Here is a 16,431-nt window from a genome sequence, read left to right as displayed (position 1 = left end):
CCGGTCTCGGGAAGCGGATACTCTTTCTTCTCTTTGCCATAGGTAGGGGTTAGATAAGGAGGGGAGTTTGTACATAAACACACATTTCCGCGGTACCAGAACAAATACCGCCCAAATATTGGTTTTGTTGAACAAAACGTGAGATATCTTGGGCAACTCTGGGTATCAACCTAATTGTATATACAGCCGGATTCTGAGCTGCCTCTGACCAATATCCACTCCCATGCCTCGTTACCTGCGAAGATCTTGGAGTCCCAACACGGCAAGCAAGTCCTCATCCTGCTCCCGCGTCTCGTCCTCCAGCCCCATCGCCGCGATGTGCTTCCAGAACTTGCTCAGATGCCTCGACCCGGAATCGCAGAGGATCGTCACGACCCGGCTGTCGCTAGGCATCTTGAGCGCCGTCACCACGGCGGCCACGCAGTTGACGGCGCTGCTGCTGCCCACAAAGACGCCGTCGTGCTCGACCAGCCAGCGGGCCATGCGGCAGGCCTGCTCGTCGGTGACCTTGACGGCGTCGTCCACCAGGCCGCGGCCGGCCTCGAAGTTCTCGGTCACGCGGTTGATGCCGATGCCCTCGACCATGGTGTCGACCTGCGTGCGCCGCCGCGTGCCCTCGCGCTCCGTCGGCGAGTACATGACCCCGTGCCGCACCTTGTTGTACAGGCCGCTGCCCTGCGGGTCCGCCAGCACCACCCGCACCTCCTCCCCCAGCCCCCGCTCCTCCTTCAGGTGCTTGGCCACCCCCGCGATCGTGCCCCCCGTGCCCGCCCCCGCCACGAACGCGTCCAGCCGCCCGGCGGTCTGCGCGTGGATCTCGGGCCCCGTCGTCTTCATGTGCGCTGTGTAGTTGGCCAGTGATTCGAACTGGTCCGCGAAGAAGCCCCGCGATGGTGTGTCTGAGGCTGCTGTGTGTTCCTTGGCCCGGGTCCGGGCGAGGTTGACGAAGTGGCCTGGGTCGGTGATGGGTGCGACGGGCACTCGCTCGACTGTGGCGCCGAGGTGGTGCAGCAGGTCCGATTTCTCGATGGCCATGTCGTCGGGCATGCAGATGTGGGCTTTGTAGCCCCGGGCGCGGGCCAGCACGGCGAGGGAGATGCCTGTGCTGCCGACGGTGCCCTCGTAGATGGTGTCGCCGCGGCCGGGGGAGAGGAGGCCTTGTTCCTCGGCGACCTGTATCATGTTGAGGGCCACCCGGTCCTTGGGGCTGCCGCCGGCGCCGTTGAGGAACTCGGCTTTGGCGAGGATGGTGCAGCCGGTCGCTTCTGAGAGGCTGCGGAGTTTGATGAGAGGTGTGTTGCCAATGGTGCCCTCGATGCCATCCACGATGCCATTGCCACGGTCGTAGTTGGCCGCAAAGGCTCCTTCGTGATCTTCGAGGTTGACGGGTCCGAAGAGGATGCTGCCCCTCCTTGACCTTTTCTTTTGTCGCTCGTACCGCGTTTCCAGTTCTGGATAGAGATCCTTGAACCCCAATGTCACGAATATACCAGCGACGAAGGCCATTGTTAAGGCGGCCGTGCCGTAGACTCGAGGGTGGTCGCTTAGAGACATTGTGATATCACGTTCATGATTTAATGCGCACTGCCAACGTCGTTGAACTTGTAGGTACGAATAGAGAGTCACTCAAGAGATTTCAGATGGGAAGAATACCGAGGTACGTAGGTGGTCATAAGTGAATTCCAATATCGAAAATAATAAAAATTTGAACCACACACAGTGGGCCAGAGGACATGCCCTGTAAAACCCAAAACGATCTTGGGTTCGAATTTTTGATGTCATCATGCACCTCGACCCAAGCTTGGGCGAGCTTCGTGGTACATACAGTTCAATACTTGTTTGTTTGTTAGCTCGTGACTCGCCCCACCCACTAAACTGTAAATAGCTAACCTTTTCCAGGGCCGCCCTGTTACCCACAGCCAACCAACTGTTCAGTTTTCTGACTTTTTGATCCACAACCTTCTTCTTCCAACCCACTTTACAGGGCACAAATCCTTCCATTTCCACCACTTTTTCCAGACTTTTCCATCGCAACCACAAAACTGGCTTAGCCCAGTTGATTGCAGCGCCTTCGACCAATTGAAAAAATCGCCCACGTGCCAGGGTTTGGCTGATTCTGTTGATTTTCGTTGATTTTCGCTGATTTTTATTGATTTTCAACAGGGCACGCAAATCAGCCAGATCAACAGGCCCAGCCCAGTCGCCCATAAAGGACCCCGCATTCGGCCGGCCAGTTCAAGATACGGCCCAGGGCACTGCAAAACGGCTACACCAGACCGTGAGTTTTCCTTAGCTTATTTTAGCTGGTACCCACTTATATTAACGCGTTTAGCCAATCAGATTACCCGCATCCGTTTACCCCGCGTTTTTTCGTGGCCTGCACGCGCCACCAACCGCACCCAGCCGCAATCGCCATACCCAGACAACTCCCCTGGAAAATTCAGCCCACAGATGGCCACCACAACCCACCACCTGCAGTGGAAAATCAACCCACAGATAGCCACCACAGCCCACCACTTGCAGTGGCCGACCTGTTGAATTCCGACGACGAAGATGGCCCAGATGAGGCCGAATTAGTCGACCACTTCGAAGAGGTAGAGGAGGTAGAAGATTTTAACAGCGATTTCGTCAGAATTGAACGGCGGATAACATTCCAGGAATAGCGCTATCGCTGGAACCAGGGCGTAGCCCAGAAGAAGGCTCTGGCCAATACAGCCCAGCCAACGCAGCCAGGTTAGTCAATCAACCTTCCACCCATTTCAACAGCTAACCAGTACCCCCAGACCTTTCCAACCAGGCCACAGTTGATAACTGCGAATGGCCAGATAGTCAGAGTACCAGTTCCGACAACAACAACGCTTTCAACCCACCACCTACCCCCTCACCTTCCTACATTAACTACAACAAACTTTCCTTTACCAACAACCCCAACTCGCTAGGCATATCGAAATCCTCAGCCACAAGTTACAAAGAAAGGATCATTATCAAGACACTTCGGTACCATACAGCAATAACTTACAGCGACATCGCCAAAGCCATGAACCTCACCTACCGGCAGGTACAGTACACTGCATACGGCCCTACTCGCCCCCGCTATTCGGAAGCATATAGCCGGGTCCCAGTCGTACCCAAGGAGGTCAAGCAGATAATCAACAACCTTATCAACACACCGCACCACAGTAAGCGCTTCCTACCATAGAGGGAGCTTCGTCGACTGTTTCCAACCCTATAGGTCTATAATACCCGGGCCCTTCGATCCGCAATGGAAGACAACGGTATCTTCAGGGTTCTCCAGCCTATTCAACAACCTCTTTCGCCTAGATCTCGGCAACTACACCTCGAATTTACACTCAAATAGGCCGGCCTTCTTCCAAAGGAGTGGGAAAAATAGATCTAGTCTGACGAAACGTAGGTCACTAGGCTGGGTACCGGCCGGCGATACATGACTATCCTCCCCGGCGAAGACCCCTAGGAATTTGCAAAGGTTCGAATGCGGGCAAATAGCTGGATGTTCTGGGCTTGTTTTGCTGGCGATACCAAAGGAACCTCCTTAGTTTAGGAAAAGAAATGGGGAAAGATCAATTCTAACTCCTACCAGCAACGAATTCTCCCTCTCTTCCACCAGTTTTAGCTGGAAGATAGAGGTCGAACTTTACAACAAGATAATACCCCTACCCACGGGTCCAAATCCACCAAGGCGTTCATAGCTGAAAGGTTCCCCGGGGCCACAGTGGTGGCCTAGCCACCCCACAGCCCAGATCTCAACCCCATTGAGCACGTATAGGTTTGGATGAAGCGTTGGCTTGAACGCAAATATATTCAACGGCCAACCGGGGAGGCCCTCAAGGCTACAGTTCTGGAGGCGTAGGCTGCAGTACCGGCCGAATTCCTACTGCGCCTGGTCCATTCGATGCCGAGGAGGCTGCAGGCCGTGATTCGCAACCAGGGGGGATATACCGGGTACTAATTGCGACTCCTTTTCGCGGCTAATTTGTATGCGACATTGGGTATCTCCTTGTCTTTTCGTATATTTATCAAATCTCCTGAAATTGAATTGATTGGCTTCGCTACCCTTGTTGTGGCCCACCACAAGTCACGCGCTAACGAACAAACAGGTACCTGACTGTACTGCACAGCACCTTGCTACAAGAAGGGGGCCTAGGCTGTCCAGAGCTGTGGGCCGGACCCCGCCCAGGCATGGGAGGCTTGAGGGGCCCGTTGAAAGCGCGCACACACCAGAGCGACCCCGGTTAATACCCACCACCCCGTTTAATAATTCCAATTTGATACGGCACCCGGCACAACGCAGTCAGTTCGATCCAGTTGATCACAGCCGTTTCAAGGAGGCCAGTTTAGCGGAGTTAGTTCAATATACATAGACGGGTTAATTAGCAATGGGGTTTGGGCTTGGGATAGGGGTAGGGCTCGGGCTAGGGTTAGGGTTTGGGATAGGGTTCAGGTTAGGTATGGGGTTAGGGTTACATATAGGGTTAGGGTTTACTACCTGCGTTGAACTGACCACATTGGACTGGCAGCAATGAACTCTATTACAGACTAAACTGACTACAATCAACTGTATCAGATTGACGGCGTTAAACTGGGTGCAATCGCCTGGTTGCAATGGTTGTTGCGGCTTCAGAAATTATGTGATAAGTGCTCGCGTGCTGCAGCTAAGGAGCTCGGGCCACCTCAAAAACGTCGACCCTCAATTGACGCGGGCTGACATGGAGCTCCCAATGGAAATCTTGTCTGGAGTCATCGAGGTCCCCCGCCAACGAGACCCCCCTCGGGAAGATGGACTCTCCCATAGTCACCCAGTTGTTCCGACAACTGTTTCGACGCCATCCGGCTTGCCAGACGCGACGGAACCTGACAACGCTGACAATAGCACTCCGAGATGTGCGCCGACGACGACTCCAAGAGCAGCAGCTCCGATACCTGCAACAACACCAACAACACCAACAACACCATCAACACCGCTCTTATGTGACCCGTGGGCGCGGCGGGTCGGGTGCAGGGACTCCACAGGCAGAAGCCAACTGGCAACAGCGGACTGATGTGTTTCAACATGACATGTCGGATGAGTTCGAGAAGTATCCCATGGTAACTGCCTTGGACCTACGCCGGCGCAAGGAGAGGCCGCGCAGAGTCAAGATGTTGATGCGGGACTTCATAGAAGGTTAGTTTGCGGAGATTAGATTAAAAGAGCCAATTGGTTAGCTAGGACGAAAATACACTGACATATCTCTCTGCCGTCCCCAGACAGTCTCTACAACCCAAATTACGGCTACTTCTCGAAGCAAGTCGTCATCTTCACCCCCGGCGAACCCTTCGACTTCCCTTCGTTATACGATGAACTTGATTTCCACTCAATCCTATCTCGTCGGTATGTCGAGTTTGAGGACTCCCTGGACGCCGTGTCTCCAAGCGATACCCGCCAGCTGTGGTACACGCCCACCGAGCTCTTCCGCCCCTACTACGGAGAGTCAATCGCTCGCTACCTCATCGCCAACTACAAGCTCACCACCTACCCTTACCACGACCTAATCATCTACGAGATGGGCGCCGGTCGCGGCACCCTCATGCTCAACATTCTCGACCACATCCGCGACGTCGACCCCGCCGTGTACAACCGCACGAAGTACAAGATCATCGAGATCAGTACCCAGCTCGCCACGCTCCAAAACTCTCAGCTGATGCAGTCCTTTGCCGCGCGGGGCCACACGGACAAGGTGGAGATTATCAACCAGTCCATCTTCGACTGGACGAACCCCGTCCCCTCGCCCTGCTTCTTCCTCGCTTTCGAAGTCTTCGACAACTTCGCCCATGACGTCCTCCGCTACGACATGGAGACCCAGAAACCGCTCCAGGGTATGGTGATGATCGACGAGAACGGCGACTTCTATGAGTTCTACACCCCCCACCTGGATCCAGTCGCAGCCCGCTACCTCCGTGTCCGGGACGCGGCCACAGGGGGGCGGTACAAGGTGCCATACCCATCCACACGCATGGGCCGCTGGTTCGCGGCGCAGAAGCCGCTGGCGGCCAACCTCAGCCCGCCCGAGTACATACCCACGCGGCTGATGCAGTTCTTTGATGTGCTGGGGCGGTACTTCCCCGCCCATCGCCTGCTGACGAGCGACTTCCACTCGTTGCCGGACGCGACCAAGGGGCTGAACGCCCCGATCGTGCAGACCCGGTTCCAGCGACGGCCCATACCCGTCTCTACACCATTGGTAAGGAACCCCTCGTGCTTCACGTTTCGAGTATCTAGGGAAAGAGGCACTAACACACCACCGGCAGGTCCATCAGGGCTACTTCGACATCATGTTCCCCACCAACTTTTCCACCGCCGAGGCCACCTACCAGGCCATCACGGGCAAGCTGACCCGCGTGCTCACCCATGAGGAGTTCATGCGCAGGTGGGCGTACCTCGAGGATACCGAGACGCAGAGCGGCGAGAATCCGATCCTGACCTGGTACAAGAATGCTAGTGTGATGTTTACTGTATAAAACAACCGTGGTTTGTACATACATACATACAACCACGCTCTTGTAACAATACAACCCCTTGCCGGCCCGCCAGATTGTCGGGCAAGATGCACCTGAACCTGTCCCAAACATGCTCATCCGAACCACCTAGCAGATGCCCCTGATGATTTTAGGAACTAAACTTGTTCCAGTCTTTTGACTCATTCACCCGTCTAAACCTAGCATATCCCGCCTTCCCCCAGACACATCATAGTAGGCTTGAAGTCATGACAACGAATCCATTACCATCACATTAACCCCCTTTCCCATAACCATCAACTCAAATGCTGAGCTCCTTCATCTTGTCCGTAAGCCATTGCTCTGCCCGAGCAACGGCCTCGTCAAGCTTGGCCGGCTCGGCACCAGCGCCCTGTCGGCTGGGCTCCTTGCCACCCGTCTTGCCGCCAATGACCTCCGTGACGGCGGCCGTCCACTGTTCGGCCGTGACACCCTTGGAGGAGAGTTCCTGCGAGCCCATGTCAGCTGAAATGTTCTTTCGTAAAACGTACGTGTCAAAATAGTGAAACTTACCGTGCCAACATAGACGGCGTGCATGACCGCATCATCCTTGCTGCCCGCAAACACGTAGACGGTCCGCGTCTTGTCCTTGGACTTGTAGTATGTCATGACATCGGCGATGGCCTTCGAGTTGGCCGAGATGGGGAGGTGGCCGACGAAAAACTTGGCCTCCTTGTTCTCGTCCTTCTTGAAGTGGCCCTGCACCGTGTCGAGCGCCGTCTTGCTCTCGGCCTTCTGGCGCTTCTTCTGCTCGTCGACGACCTCCTTCTGGATCTTGGCGAACCGCTGCCGCAGCTCCTCCTTGGTCAGCGCCGAGATGGTGAGCGCATCGAGCTCGACCGCCGCTGCCTTGATGTCGGCCGCCTTTTGCGGGCCAAACTCGAGCGCCTGGATGTGGTCGAGCTTCTCGCTGAAGGTTTTGGCGTCGCGCTGCGCCTGATGGGCGCCATCGCCCGTGTAGGCGACGAGTCGCCGGATGCCCTTGGCGATACCGTTCTCCTCAACGATGATCAGATCTTTGATGGCGCCCGTCGACTCGACGTGGGTGCCGCCGCAGAACTCAACGCTGACCTTGCGCCACTCGGGGTTCTTGGGGGTCTTGAGAAGCTCGTCGACGTCGACACCAACCGATACGACGCGTACGGGGTCGGGGTACGTCTCGCCGAAGACGGCGCGGACACCCTCAATTTCTCGCGCCAGGCTCAGGTCGACGTCCTTGGCGTACGTCTTGAGATCCCTCTGAATGTCCTCGTTTGACATGGCCTCAATTTTCTTGATCTCCTCCAAGGTGACCTGGCTCTTGTGGCTAAAGTCGAAGCGCAGTTTGTCCTGGTCAACCAGTGACCCCTTCTGGTTGACCTCATCGCCGAGCACCTCCCGCAGCGCATGGTTCAGGACGTGTGTTCCGGTGTGGTTGTTCCGGATAGGCTGGCGCCGCAGCTCGTCGTACTCGCAGATCACCTCGTCACCGGCCGTGAGCTCACCGTACTCGAGGTAGCCGTTGTGCACGACGTAACCGCCGAACTCCTGCACATCCAGAACCTTAAATTCGGCGACGCCGTCGATAAGAATCCTACCGGTATCCGCAACCTGACCACCGGACTCGGCATAGAAGTTTGTCTTGTCGAGTAACAAGCCGAGAGGTGTCTTGGGCGGGAGTTCCTTACTAGTCTTGCGGAACTCGGCGCCAGTGAAGACGAGCTGGACGTTGGCCTTGATGTCGCCCTTCTTGTACTTGGCTTCCGAGTCTGGCCGGGGAAGATTGACGGTGTTCTCCAGCTCGGCAATTTGGTGCACGTTGAGCTTGGGGAAAGTCTGAACGGCTTCCTTCACGGCTTTGCTCGCCTCCCTCGCCTTCTCCCGGGCGACCTCGACCTCGGCTTCGTCGATGGTGAGCCCACGCTCCTCAGCCATCAACTTTGTGAGATCCTCGGGGAACCCAAAAGTGTCGTAGAGGCGCCATACGTCCGCACCTGAGAGCTTATTTTCCCCAGACTTCACCGCCAAGGCGGCGTACTTCTCGAACTGCTTCTCACCGCGATCCAGCGTGACCGCGAAAGCCACCTCTTCCTCATCCAGGATCTCCCGAATATCCTCCTGCTTCTTCTTGAGCTCGGGGAATTGCTCGCCCATCTGATCAACTAGCGCCGGTAGAATACTCGAGAAAAAGGAGCCAATCTCGGCCTGGAAGTACTTCCGCGCATACCGCACACCTCTCCGGAGAACACGCCTGACCACGTAGCCGCGTCCGATGTTGTTGGGTGCAGCACCATCGGCGATGGCGAAGGAGAGCAGGCGGATATGGTCGGCGGCGACACGGTAGGCGGTATCGATACCGTCAACGTCATCCTTCCCGTACTTGTCCGTGTATGGCCGAGCGCCAGTGACTTCTTGTATCCTCGCGAACAACGGGGTGAAGATATCGGTAGCGTAGTTGGACGTCTTGTTCTGGAGAGCAGACACTAGACGCTCGAAACCCATGCCGGTATCGATGTGCTTCGCAGGCAGGGGCATGAGTGACTTGTCCTTTTGGCGGTCGAACTGCATGAAAACGTTGTTCCACACTTCCACCACGAGAGGGTCATCCTGGTTGACAAGATGCGCAGCGTTTCGCCCACCGACCTTGTCGTAGTGTACCTCGCTGCAAGGCCCGCATGGCCCTTGGTCACCCATCTCCCAGAAGTTGTCCTTCATGTCGCCAGGTAGAATATGGTCCTCGGGGACGCCGACGTCGAGCCATAGCTGCTTAGCCTCGAGATCCGGCTCGAGGTTCATGGCAGGGTTGCCCTCGAAGTACGTGACGTAGAGCCGGTTCGGATCCAAGCCGTAGACCTTTGTTAGGAGCTCCCACGACCACTGGATTGCCTCCTTCTTGAAGTAGTCGCCAAAGGACCAGTTCCCCAACATCTCGAAAAATGTCTATCACCTGTTAGCCGGGGAGGCTGCGAAAGCCGCCATGGGGTGACAGCACTCACATGGTGGTAGCTGTCCTTGCCGACATCGTCGAGGTCATTGTGTTTACCACCTGCACGGATGCACTGCCGGAGTTAGCCCAAACCCTCCAAATTAGACACGTTTGAGTGTGTAAGTCACCTTTTGTGTGTCTACCGCACGCTTCATCTGGGCCAGTGGCTCAGTCTTTCCAATTGTCCCAAGGAAGATGGGCTTGAACTGGTTCATGCCCGCATTCGTAAAGAGCAAGGTGGGGTCATTGTGAGGGACGACCGAGGACGAGGGCACTGCGGGGCAGTCAGGTTAGCCAAGTTCGAAGGCGTAGGCTTTTGGCAAGATGCATGTTCTCGTCGGGACTATGGATGGTAAAGTTCCAGAGACGGGCATTCTGTGTTTCTGCACGAACTGTCGTGCGCGCAAGCAGATGCATGTTTTTCTTTTGTTGGCGGGGTGTTGGTGTTGCTGGTATAGGAGTGCCTTACCGATCGAATGGCCCCTCTCTGCAAAATAATCCAGGAACGTCTTGCGGACGCGGGGCCCTGTCCACTCGACTTCGGCCATGGTCGGCAGCGTTGAGGATCGAGAGTAAAACCGATAACCGTTTCTGGAAGCTGACACGATCCGGAAGTGCGGGCTGATCAACGCGGAGTAATGGCGCACAGTGTTGTTGTGGTTTGGGAAGGTGGTGGCTGCTCGAAACTTCTCGATTATAGAACAAGACTGCGGGGCGGGGCGGGTTTTGTGGTGGAAGCTTCGCGAGCCATGACTCAAAGTCTCAAAAGGCGGCCGATAGCAGCCGGTGCCACCCAAGCTTCTAGACCGGCTCAACCACGACCTCTTCCCCAAGCGCAACGTACCCAACATCACGTCCTTCTTCCCCTCGCGATATCGGCGGCTCCTTTATCTCGACCCAATCCTCAGATTCCGAGTTGATTGGACACCATACATAGTGTTTTTAGCCCTCTGCAGCTGGCAGCCCGGCAGTGGGAGCAATTGGCGCAGAAGAGTGAAGGGCGAGGAGTGGCAAAGAGAAGGGAAAAAAGAACGAATTGCTGGCGATAGGGAACCCTGCAACCCACCCCCCCTTGAAGATGGACGGAGTCGGCATCGACCACTTCCACCACCAACACCAGCACCTCAACAAAGGTCCCTTTTCAAGCCAACAATTACCATTACACCCCCCGCGCAAACGCAAGGCCGAAACGGCCCCGGAGAACAATGAGCGCCTTTCCAAACGGCTGAGTTTGTTAAACCTCGGTATGCTGCGGCCCGTCCAATCGCGGGGATCCCCATCCGTTCCACTCCAACTCCGCCAGCCAGTTAACACGGCATCAGAACAATCCGGCCAAAAGCTCTACGTCCCAGTCGAGAACCCCATTTCCCAGTCTTCACAACCTCCAACCAGCAGCACCACCACCACCACCACCGCACATCCGAAGAAACCCCACACCAGGAACCCCCCCACCGACGACAGCCAGATGCAACTCGACAACACGGCGCACAAAGTCTACATCTACAACCTCGACGACGAGCTCTCCTCCTCCGACAACGACGAGGACAGCGACCACGAGGGCAGGCTGGTCTTCCTGCCGGACATCGAGAAGCACCTGCGCAACAGCCGCATCCCGAGCCACGTGCTGGACCCGCGGCCCGGCGCCGCGGCGGCGGCGGCGGCCGAGCTCGCCGGCAAGCAGCTGGTGCTGTACCGCGTGCCGACCTCCCTCTCCGTGCCCGAGGAGCGGGACAGCGTCCGCAAGGCGATTATTGAGGCCCGCGAGCGGGCGCGGGAGAGGCAGCGGGTTGAGCGCGAGCGGCGGGGTGGGGTGGATGGGCAGGTGCCGGTGCCGGTGCTGGTGATGACGGGGTCGTCGTTGTCGTCGCCGTCGTCGGTGGGGGGGGATGTGCCGATGGATGCTGAGCCGTTGCCGCGGCTGGAAGAGGATGATGACCCGGATGCCATGGAACTCGATTAGCGAGGCGTTGGGAAAGGGGGTTGGTTCATGCTCGGATGACTTGCGCGACACGCATGTGCCGGCGGCGCACTTTGGAATTGGTTGCTTTTAGCGTGGCGTTACGGTCAGGATTTACATATTGCTTGAGGAGTTGATTTTATTCCATTCCGTTCTAGGATTATTCAACCATTTTTTAGGTCGTCTGTGTTGTAAATGCAAAGCAATGCCGAGATGGGTGCCGCCCTGAACCTAACGCCGTTTCTTATAACCCCCCAGCCGCCCCTTTCTCCTGACTTGGTGATTACCATTACGCACTTCACCTCCCTCTATCCCTGCGAGACGCTGTTTGCCCATGAAACCTTCCTCCTTCGGCCTCGGAAAGGATTGGTGTTACCCGTCCCCTAAGGCCGGACGGCACTCGGCGGAGGTCCCGGAGGCGGTGCGCATGTGCCCTGTGACGGACCGGGTACCGGCGGTGAGCCAGGTGGTGGTCCATACTCAAAGCGCTGCTCAGTCGGCTGTTGGCTTTGTTGGACACCCTGCTGTTGTTGATAGGGTTCGATCTTGGTCGAGCCGGATGGAGGTTCGTACATGGGGGGTCGGGGCGCATTAGGATCGTATACAGGCGGGGGCATTGCCTGCATGTCGTAATAGTTCCGCTCAGCGGCAGTGGGTATGTAGACGGCTCCCGGTTGGACAGGCCGATAGCGAGGGTCAACTCGGGCGAGTGTTGCGCGGGAGACAAGGAACTAGGCCCGTATTAGTACTGCCGGACCAAACGGAATCTTGGGGCGATACATACTCGGTGATATGATAGGGGTGGCAGGCCCTTCTTTATTCTCTTCTGAGCGTGCACATAGCCAACCAGAAGGTAAAGCCCAGCTGCTACTATTATGCCGAGGAAGAGCGACCACTTCACGATAGTCCCCGTCTACAACACAGTCAACTTTCCATATCCTTTCCAAATCTGCAGTGTTCGAAACACACCCTTGTGCTCCAAAAGGGCACATAGCAGCTATTCTCATCGATATAGCCTTCCTCGTCGAATGTGCAATTCTCGTAATCCCGGGCGAATAGGTGGGCGACCGCCGGGGCCATGCTGTCGAGGGTGGTGCCGGAATCTCCGGACGGTGCGGACGTCGACGTTAAAATATGTATATCAATTGGGTGACGACGTTGTCCGGTCAAGGAAGGCTAGGAAAACGTAAAAAGAAACCCAAATGTGCAGGCACTGGTACAGAATGGACTGGCTACTGTAACGAATTGGTGGGAAAAGTTGAGACGACTACGAAGAGAAGCGAACAAAGAGGAAAGATGCCAAGACCGGAAACAAGATGAAGTCCGGTTTGAGGTCGCATCTTATTCTCGGGAACAATGGGCAACCGCGCGTCGATCATCGAGGGGTGGCACCTTCATCGCCCTGTGAATCGCAAGACGGGGTGTTGCAGGTCATCCCTGTCGTTGAACCAAGCCACGATCCGACTCATGAGACAGCGTGGACAGCAGTGACAGCAGTGGCGCCAGGACAGGAAAGGCGACGGCGAGGTTTCATCATGGACCCCGGCGTTTCAGGGACCCGGGTGAAGAGGTCGGCGCGGCAGCCGAGCACGCGCCCAATGATTTTCTCGCTTTCGCGGGCTTGCATTTCCACCACAGAGCGATGTTGACGCAAGATGTGCGCGTCCCCCGGAATGACCTAGGGAGCAAAGTTGCAAGTTTACTTGACAATCCCTTCCAACAGCTCTTAACAACAGGGAGATGGGATATTCAGCTGGCTTGTCGGGGCATTCATCAATCCCTTCCAATGTTCCCAGTTTTGGGATTGAACATCGAAAAGACGCCGACTTTACCAGCCTCCGTGCACTCAATATGAGAACGGAATAGCGCCTCGGCAATCGGTCAAAATGGCATGCACGGGCCAGCCCGTTCCAGCCGATCCAAACCGGACGACAGTGGATACGGCGGTGAGATCTCCACAATCTGCACGAAATTTCGCCAGCAGCAAGCACCGGGAAGTACAGCAGTCCCCATCGGCAAGGTGACATAATAACGCAGCAAACGGAGGGATTGGCCCTTATCAATCGCGGCGCGACCTTCGGCGCTGGGCAAAGCCGAACACGCACGATTCAAACTTTGAGATTCAACGGCGGACCCGATGTTCTGGACAGCCCTGTTCCCGCCCGAACCCCTATCGCGATTGCGACCACCGAACACATCCGTGATGCTCTGGAAGAGGAGGTTGTCCACTTAAGCCTTCACTCTTTGCGGGCCCGGAAAGGCCGCGCAGGATAAAACCCTTTTCAGTCGTTGCTATCGCGAAATGGCACGCACCGTTGGTGTAGCTCGGGTGCTCTCGCTTCCATGCCGTCCCATACCGAAGCCGTCGCGCATAGGCGTTATGGCTAACACCAAGGTTTCGGCTTCCTTCAGCTCCGGACCAGCTATCCAACAATCGGCAACTTCAGCTCCAACGAGAACCGCCACGGCTATACGAGCTTTCCGACAACCAAAACCCAACGTTCCCCAACTCGCGCTCTCATTAACGGGCACACGATCCCCTTATTCCACGTCCGCCCCCTCACCAACCCACAACAAGTTCGTCTACAACGTCGCGGCATCGTACATCGCCAAAGGCCGCTCTTACGATCCCTCGACCCACGTTTTCCAGTTCAACCCTTACAATCGCGTGCAGCCACCGAAAGCCGGCCGTGGGAAAGCCTCGAGGCCCGAGTCGGGACAGGATGCCTTCTTCGTCAGCCGCCTCGGCGCGGTCCCGGGCGAGGTCGCGCTCGGCGTAGCAGACGGTGTGGGCGGGTGGATGGACAGTGGGGTCGATCCGGCCGATTTTTCCCACGCGTTCTGTGACTACATGGCGTCCTCGGCCGTCGCGGCGACAGCCACAACGGAGGGAGCTGGGAAGCCATTGACGGCGCGGCAGCTGATGCAAAAGGGGTACGAAGCCGTCTGCCACGACCCGGCGATCAAAGCCGGCGGCAGCACCGCCATTGTCGGGCTGCTCACGGCCGAGGGCCTCCTCGAGGTGGCCAACCTGGGTGACAGCGGCTTCATTCTGCTGCGGCTCAACGGGGTACACGCGTGCAGCGAGCCGCAAACGCACGCCTTCAACACCCCCTACCAGCTCAGCGTGGTGCCGCCAAGTATGCTCCTGCGGGCGGCCAAGTTCGGCGGGGCACAGCTGATGGACCAGCCGCGCGATGCCGAGGTAACTCGCCTCCACCTCCGCCACGGCGACGTCCTCGTGCTCGCGAGCGACGGCCTTTGGGACAACCTCTTTAACCAAGACGTGCTGCGCATTGTCAGCCGTACGATGGCTCAGGCGGGCGCGTGGGCGAGCACGGAGCGGGGCGTGCAGGTGGCGGCGGACTTGAGGCCATACACCTCGATGGGCGAGGCGGATACCCCGGCGAGCTCGCACCCCACGCTGCAGAGCATGTTGGCAACGCAACTCGTCAGCGCCGCCAAGTCCGCCAGCGTCAACAGGAAGCTGGACGGCCCGTTCGCCAAGGAGGTGAAGAAGTACTACCCGCATGAGGTGTGGCACGGCGGGAAGGAGGACGACATCTGCACCGTGGTGGTGCTGGTGTCGGAGGAGGAGGCTCCCGCGAAGGCGAAACTCTGAGTACGACATACACGACGCATGACACACGACCGAGTTTGCGGCCACGCTGCCTACGGGCTACAACCCGGCGGCCAGACGACACGACATGCGACCTTGAGATTGGTGTTGTAAGGAAGGGGTTCAAAAGCCAGCCGCGATCCCCTGAGTCTTCTGGACGAGCGTTTATTGATCCTCTTCCTACGGCTCGGGGCTATTCCTCAACCGGGGGACAACCACCTTCTCGACAACCGGACGAAGAGACGAAGGACCTTAATAAACTAGGATATCATATTGAAGCATGTGTGCATGGTTGGGATAGACAGCGTCACAAATACATGTGATGTCAGTTATTGCATATTAGCAAGCGCAAAAGTTAGCTCTTATAGATGTTCCAATTCTTTCGTACCCCGGAACAAGACAAGGGGGCAGATACCAAAGTCTCAACTCCAGCTCCTGACAATCCCATTATTTCCGTATTATCAGATCAGTTCATAAGGACAGATGCTTCGACTTCTCACAAACCCAAACGACGTAAATCGAGCCAAATCCATCTTTACTCTCCTCTCCCCACCTCAGCCAGCCTCAGCCAGCCTCCTCAACAAGCCAAGTCCGCCACCGCCGCATTCTGCAACGATTCCTCAACATCACGTTGCGCCGTCACACAAGATCGACGGCCGCCCTATCATCCCTACAGAGACGACAAGGAAAAAGCAATCAATTGACAGGACGGCCTGCACCCCACACAAAGGCCCTGCAAGATCCCGCCGACCCACGCTGCGAAACCCGAACGTGCTGACGCAGGTTTGCTGCAGCCGTGTTGATCATCCGAACCCACTTATAAGCCTGCAAGGTGCCGACGAACGAGAAGCCATCAAAAACAAGGGACGAACCTGTGCGTTCGAATGTGACGAACATGTGGAGAGCAGAGTCAGCCACCAACCACCAACAACACAGCACTTGACCGAGTCAGCAATGTCAAGTATTAATTCCCAGGCAGGTATCAGGCGCGCGCACACGCCGTCTACACTGCCCTAACTAAAACACCAAACCGAGGCCGGCGGTATAGCAAGCGGTCATTGAAACAAGCAACAACCCAGAAACTCGCACCGATGCAAAGGGGCCGGCCGGGCCCACGGTCCCCCATCCCCCACCAAACCACGTGCCCAAACCACGCCCCTATGCGCGCCACTCGTCCCCGTCCCCAACAGAACCTGACTAAAACCCTTCCGAGCCCCACGCCGAGATGATCCTGACCGAGCGTGCGGTAGCCAAGCGTCGGCCGCGACACGCCAGTCGCAATTACAGCACCGTCGGCAAAAGAACAAGGTATGTACGAGAAGACGAACGCGAATAATCAGA

At 56.8% G+C, this 16,431-nt stretch overlaps 7 protein-coding genes across 7 annotated transcripts; 4 read left to right on the top strand and 3 right to left on the bottom strand.

The window, feature by feature from the left end:
* Nucleotides 1-137: 137 nt before the first annotated feature.
* Nucleotides 138-1,554, bottom strand: B0H64DRAFT_421910 (tryptophan synthase beta subunit-like PLP-dependent enzyme; the record flags this gene model as incomplete). Its single annotated transcript, XM_062805542.1, has 1 exon — nt 138-1,554. The coding sequence occupies one exon, from the start codon at nt 1,552-1,554 to the stop codon at nt 232-234; it is 1,323 nt and encodes a 440-aa protein (XP_062664532.1). The 3' UTR covers nt 138-231.
* Nucleotides 1,555-1,783: 229 nt separating this feature from the next.
* On the top strand, nt 1,784-3,446 carry B0H64DRAFT_428956 (uncharacterized protein; the record flags this gene model as incomplete). Its single annotated transcript, XM_062805871.1, has 7 exons — nt 1,784-1,817; nt 1,886-1,908; nt 2,164-2,278; nt 2,524-2,603; nt 2,664-2,733; nt 2,784-3,179; nt 3,421-3,446. 7 exons carry the CDS (start codon nt 1,784-1,786, stop codon nt 3,444-3,446), a joined length of 744 nt encoding a protein of 247 aa, XP_062664531.1.
* A 1,269-nt stretch (nt 3,447-4,715) lies between these two features.
* Nucleotides 4,716-6,513, top strand: B0H64DRAFT_471004 (S-adenosyl-L-methionine-dependent methyltransferase; the record flags this gene model as incomplete). The annotated part of the gene is made up of 3 exons (XM_062807855.1): nt 4,716-5,179; nt 5,263-6,236; nt 6,304-6,513. The coding sequence occupies exons 1-3, from the start codon at nt 4,795-4,797 to the stop codon at nt 6,511-6,513; spliced, it is 1,569 nt and encodes a 522-aa protein (XP_062664530.1). The 5' UTR covers nt 4,716-4,794.
* Nucleotides 6,514-6,609: 96 nt separating this feature from the next.
* Nucleotides 6,610-10,199, bottom strand: B0H64DRAFT_29210 (tRNA synthetases class II (A)-domain-containing protein). The gene is made up of 5 exons (XM_062800048.1): nt 9,984-10,199; nt 9,643-9,906; nt 9,525-9,587; nt 7,063-9,468; nt 6,610-6,997 (listed from the first exon to the last, which is right to left on the bottom strand). The coding sequence occupies exons 2-5, from the start codon at nt 9,727-9,729 to the stop codon at nt 6,812-6,814; spliced, it is 2,742 nt and encodes a 913-aa protein (XP_062664529.1). The 5' UTR covers nt 9,730-9,906; nt 9,984-10,199; the 3' UTR covers nt 6,610-6,811.
* Nucleotides 10,184-11,664, top strand: B0H64DRAFT_29229 (uncharacterized protein). Its single transcript, XM_062800049.1, has one exon. It carries the CDS (start codon nt 10,593-10,595, stop codon nt 11,472-11,474), a length of 882 nt encoding a protein of 293 aa, XP_062664528.1. The 5' UTR covers nt 10,184-10,592; the 3' UTR covers nt 11,475-11,664.
* On the bottom strand, nt 11,665-12,786 carry B0H64DRAFT_29208 (uncharacterized protein). Its single transcript, XM_062800046.1, has 3 exons — nt 12,441-12,786; nt 12,256-12,384; nt 11,665-12,202 (listed from the first exon to the last, which is right to left on the bottom strand). Exons 1-3 carry the CDS (start codon nt 12,549-12,551, stop codon nt 11,855-11,857), a joined length of 588 nt encoding a protein of 195 aa, XP_062664527.1. The 5' UTR covers nt 12,552-12,786; the 3' UTR covers nt 11,665-11,854.
* An 849-nt stretch (nt 12,787-13,635) lies between these two features.
* On the top strand, nt 13,636-15,333 carry B0H64DRAFT_29056 (phosphatase 2C-like domain-containing protein). Its single transcript, XM_062800045.1, has one exon. The coding sequence runs from the start codon at nt 13,774-13,776 to the stop codon at nt 15,091-15,093; it is 1,320 nt and encodes a 439-aa protein (XP_062664526.1). The 5' UTR covers nt 13,636-13,773; the 3' UTR covers nt 15,094-15,333.
* The last annotated feature ends 1,098 nt before the right edge of the window (nt 15,334-16,431 follow it).

The sequence above is a fragment of the Chaetomium fimeti genome (genome assembly GCF_033439085.1).
Source record: "Chaetomium fimeti strain CBS 168.71 chromosome Unknown B0H64scaffold_1, whole genome shotgun sequence".
In the NCBI taxonomy this organism is placed as follows: domain Eukaryota; kingdom Fungi; phylum Ascomycota; class Sordariomycetes; order Sordariales; family Chaetomiaceae; genus Chaetomium; species Chaetomium fimeti.
This window is presented reverse-complemented; position numbering and strand designations above follow the sequence as displayed.

Excerpts from the sequence above, each read along its gene's own strand:
- B0H64DRAFT_29210 (XM_062800048.1), bottom strand. The coding sequence starts at position 9,729 with ATGAACCAGTTCAAGCCCATCTTCCTTGGGACAATTGGAAAGACTGAG. Across the intron at positions 9,469-9,524 it reads GCAAGGACAGCTACCACCAT|ACATTTTTCGAGATGTTGGG; the intron begins GTGAGTGCTGTC and ends AACAGGTGATAG. Across the intron at positions 6,998-7,062 it reads ACGCCGTCTATGTTGGCACG|GAACTCTCCTCCAAGGGTGT; the intron begins GTAAGTTTCACT and ends ATGGGCTCGCAG.
- B0H64DRAFT_29229 (XM_062800049.1), top strand. The coding sequence starts at position 10,593 with ATGGACGGAGTCGGCATCGACCACTTCCACCACCAACACCAGCACCTC.
- B0H64DRAFT_29208 (XM_062800046.1), bottom strand. The coding sequence starts at position 12,551 with ATGGCCCCGGCGGTCGCCCACCTATTCGCCCGGGATTACGAGAATTGC. Across the intron at positions 12,385-12,440 it reads TGCCCTTTTGGAGCACAAGG|ACGGGGACTATCGTGAAGTG; the intron begins GTGTGTTTCGAA and ends ACTGTGTTGTAG. Across the intron at positions 12,203-12,255 it reads CACCCCTATCATATCACCGA|TTCCTTGTCTCCCGCGCAAC; the intron begins GTATGTATCGCC and ends ATACGGGCCTAG.
- B0H64DRAFT_29056 (XM_062800045.1), top strand. The coding sequence starts at position 13,774 with ATGGCACGCACCGTTGGTGTAGCTCGGGTGCTCTCGCTTCCATGCCGT.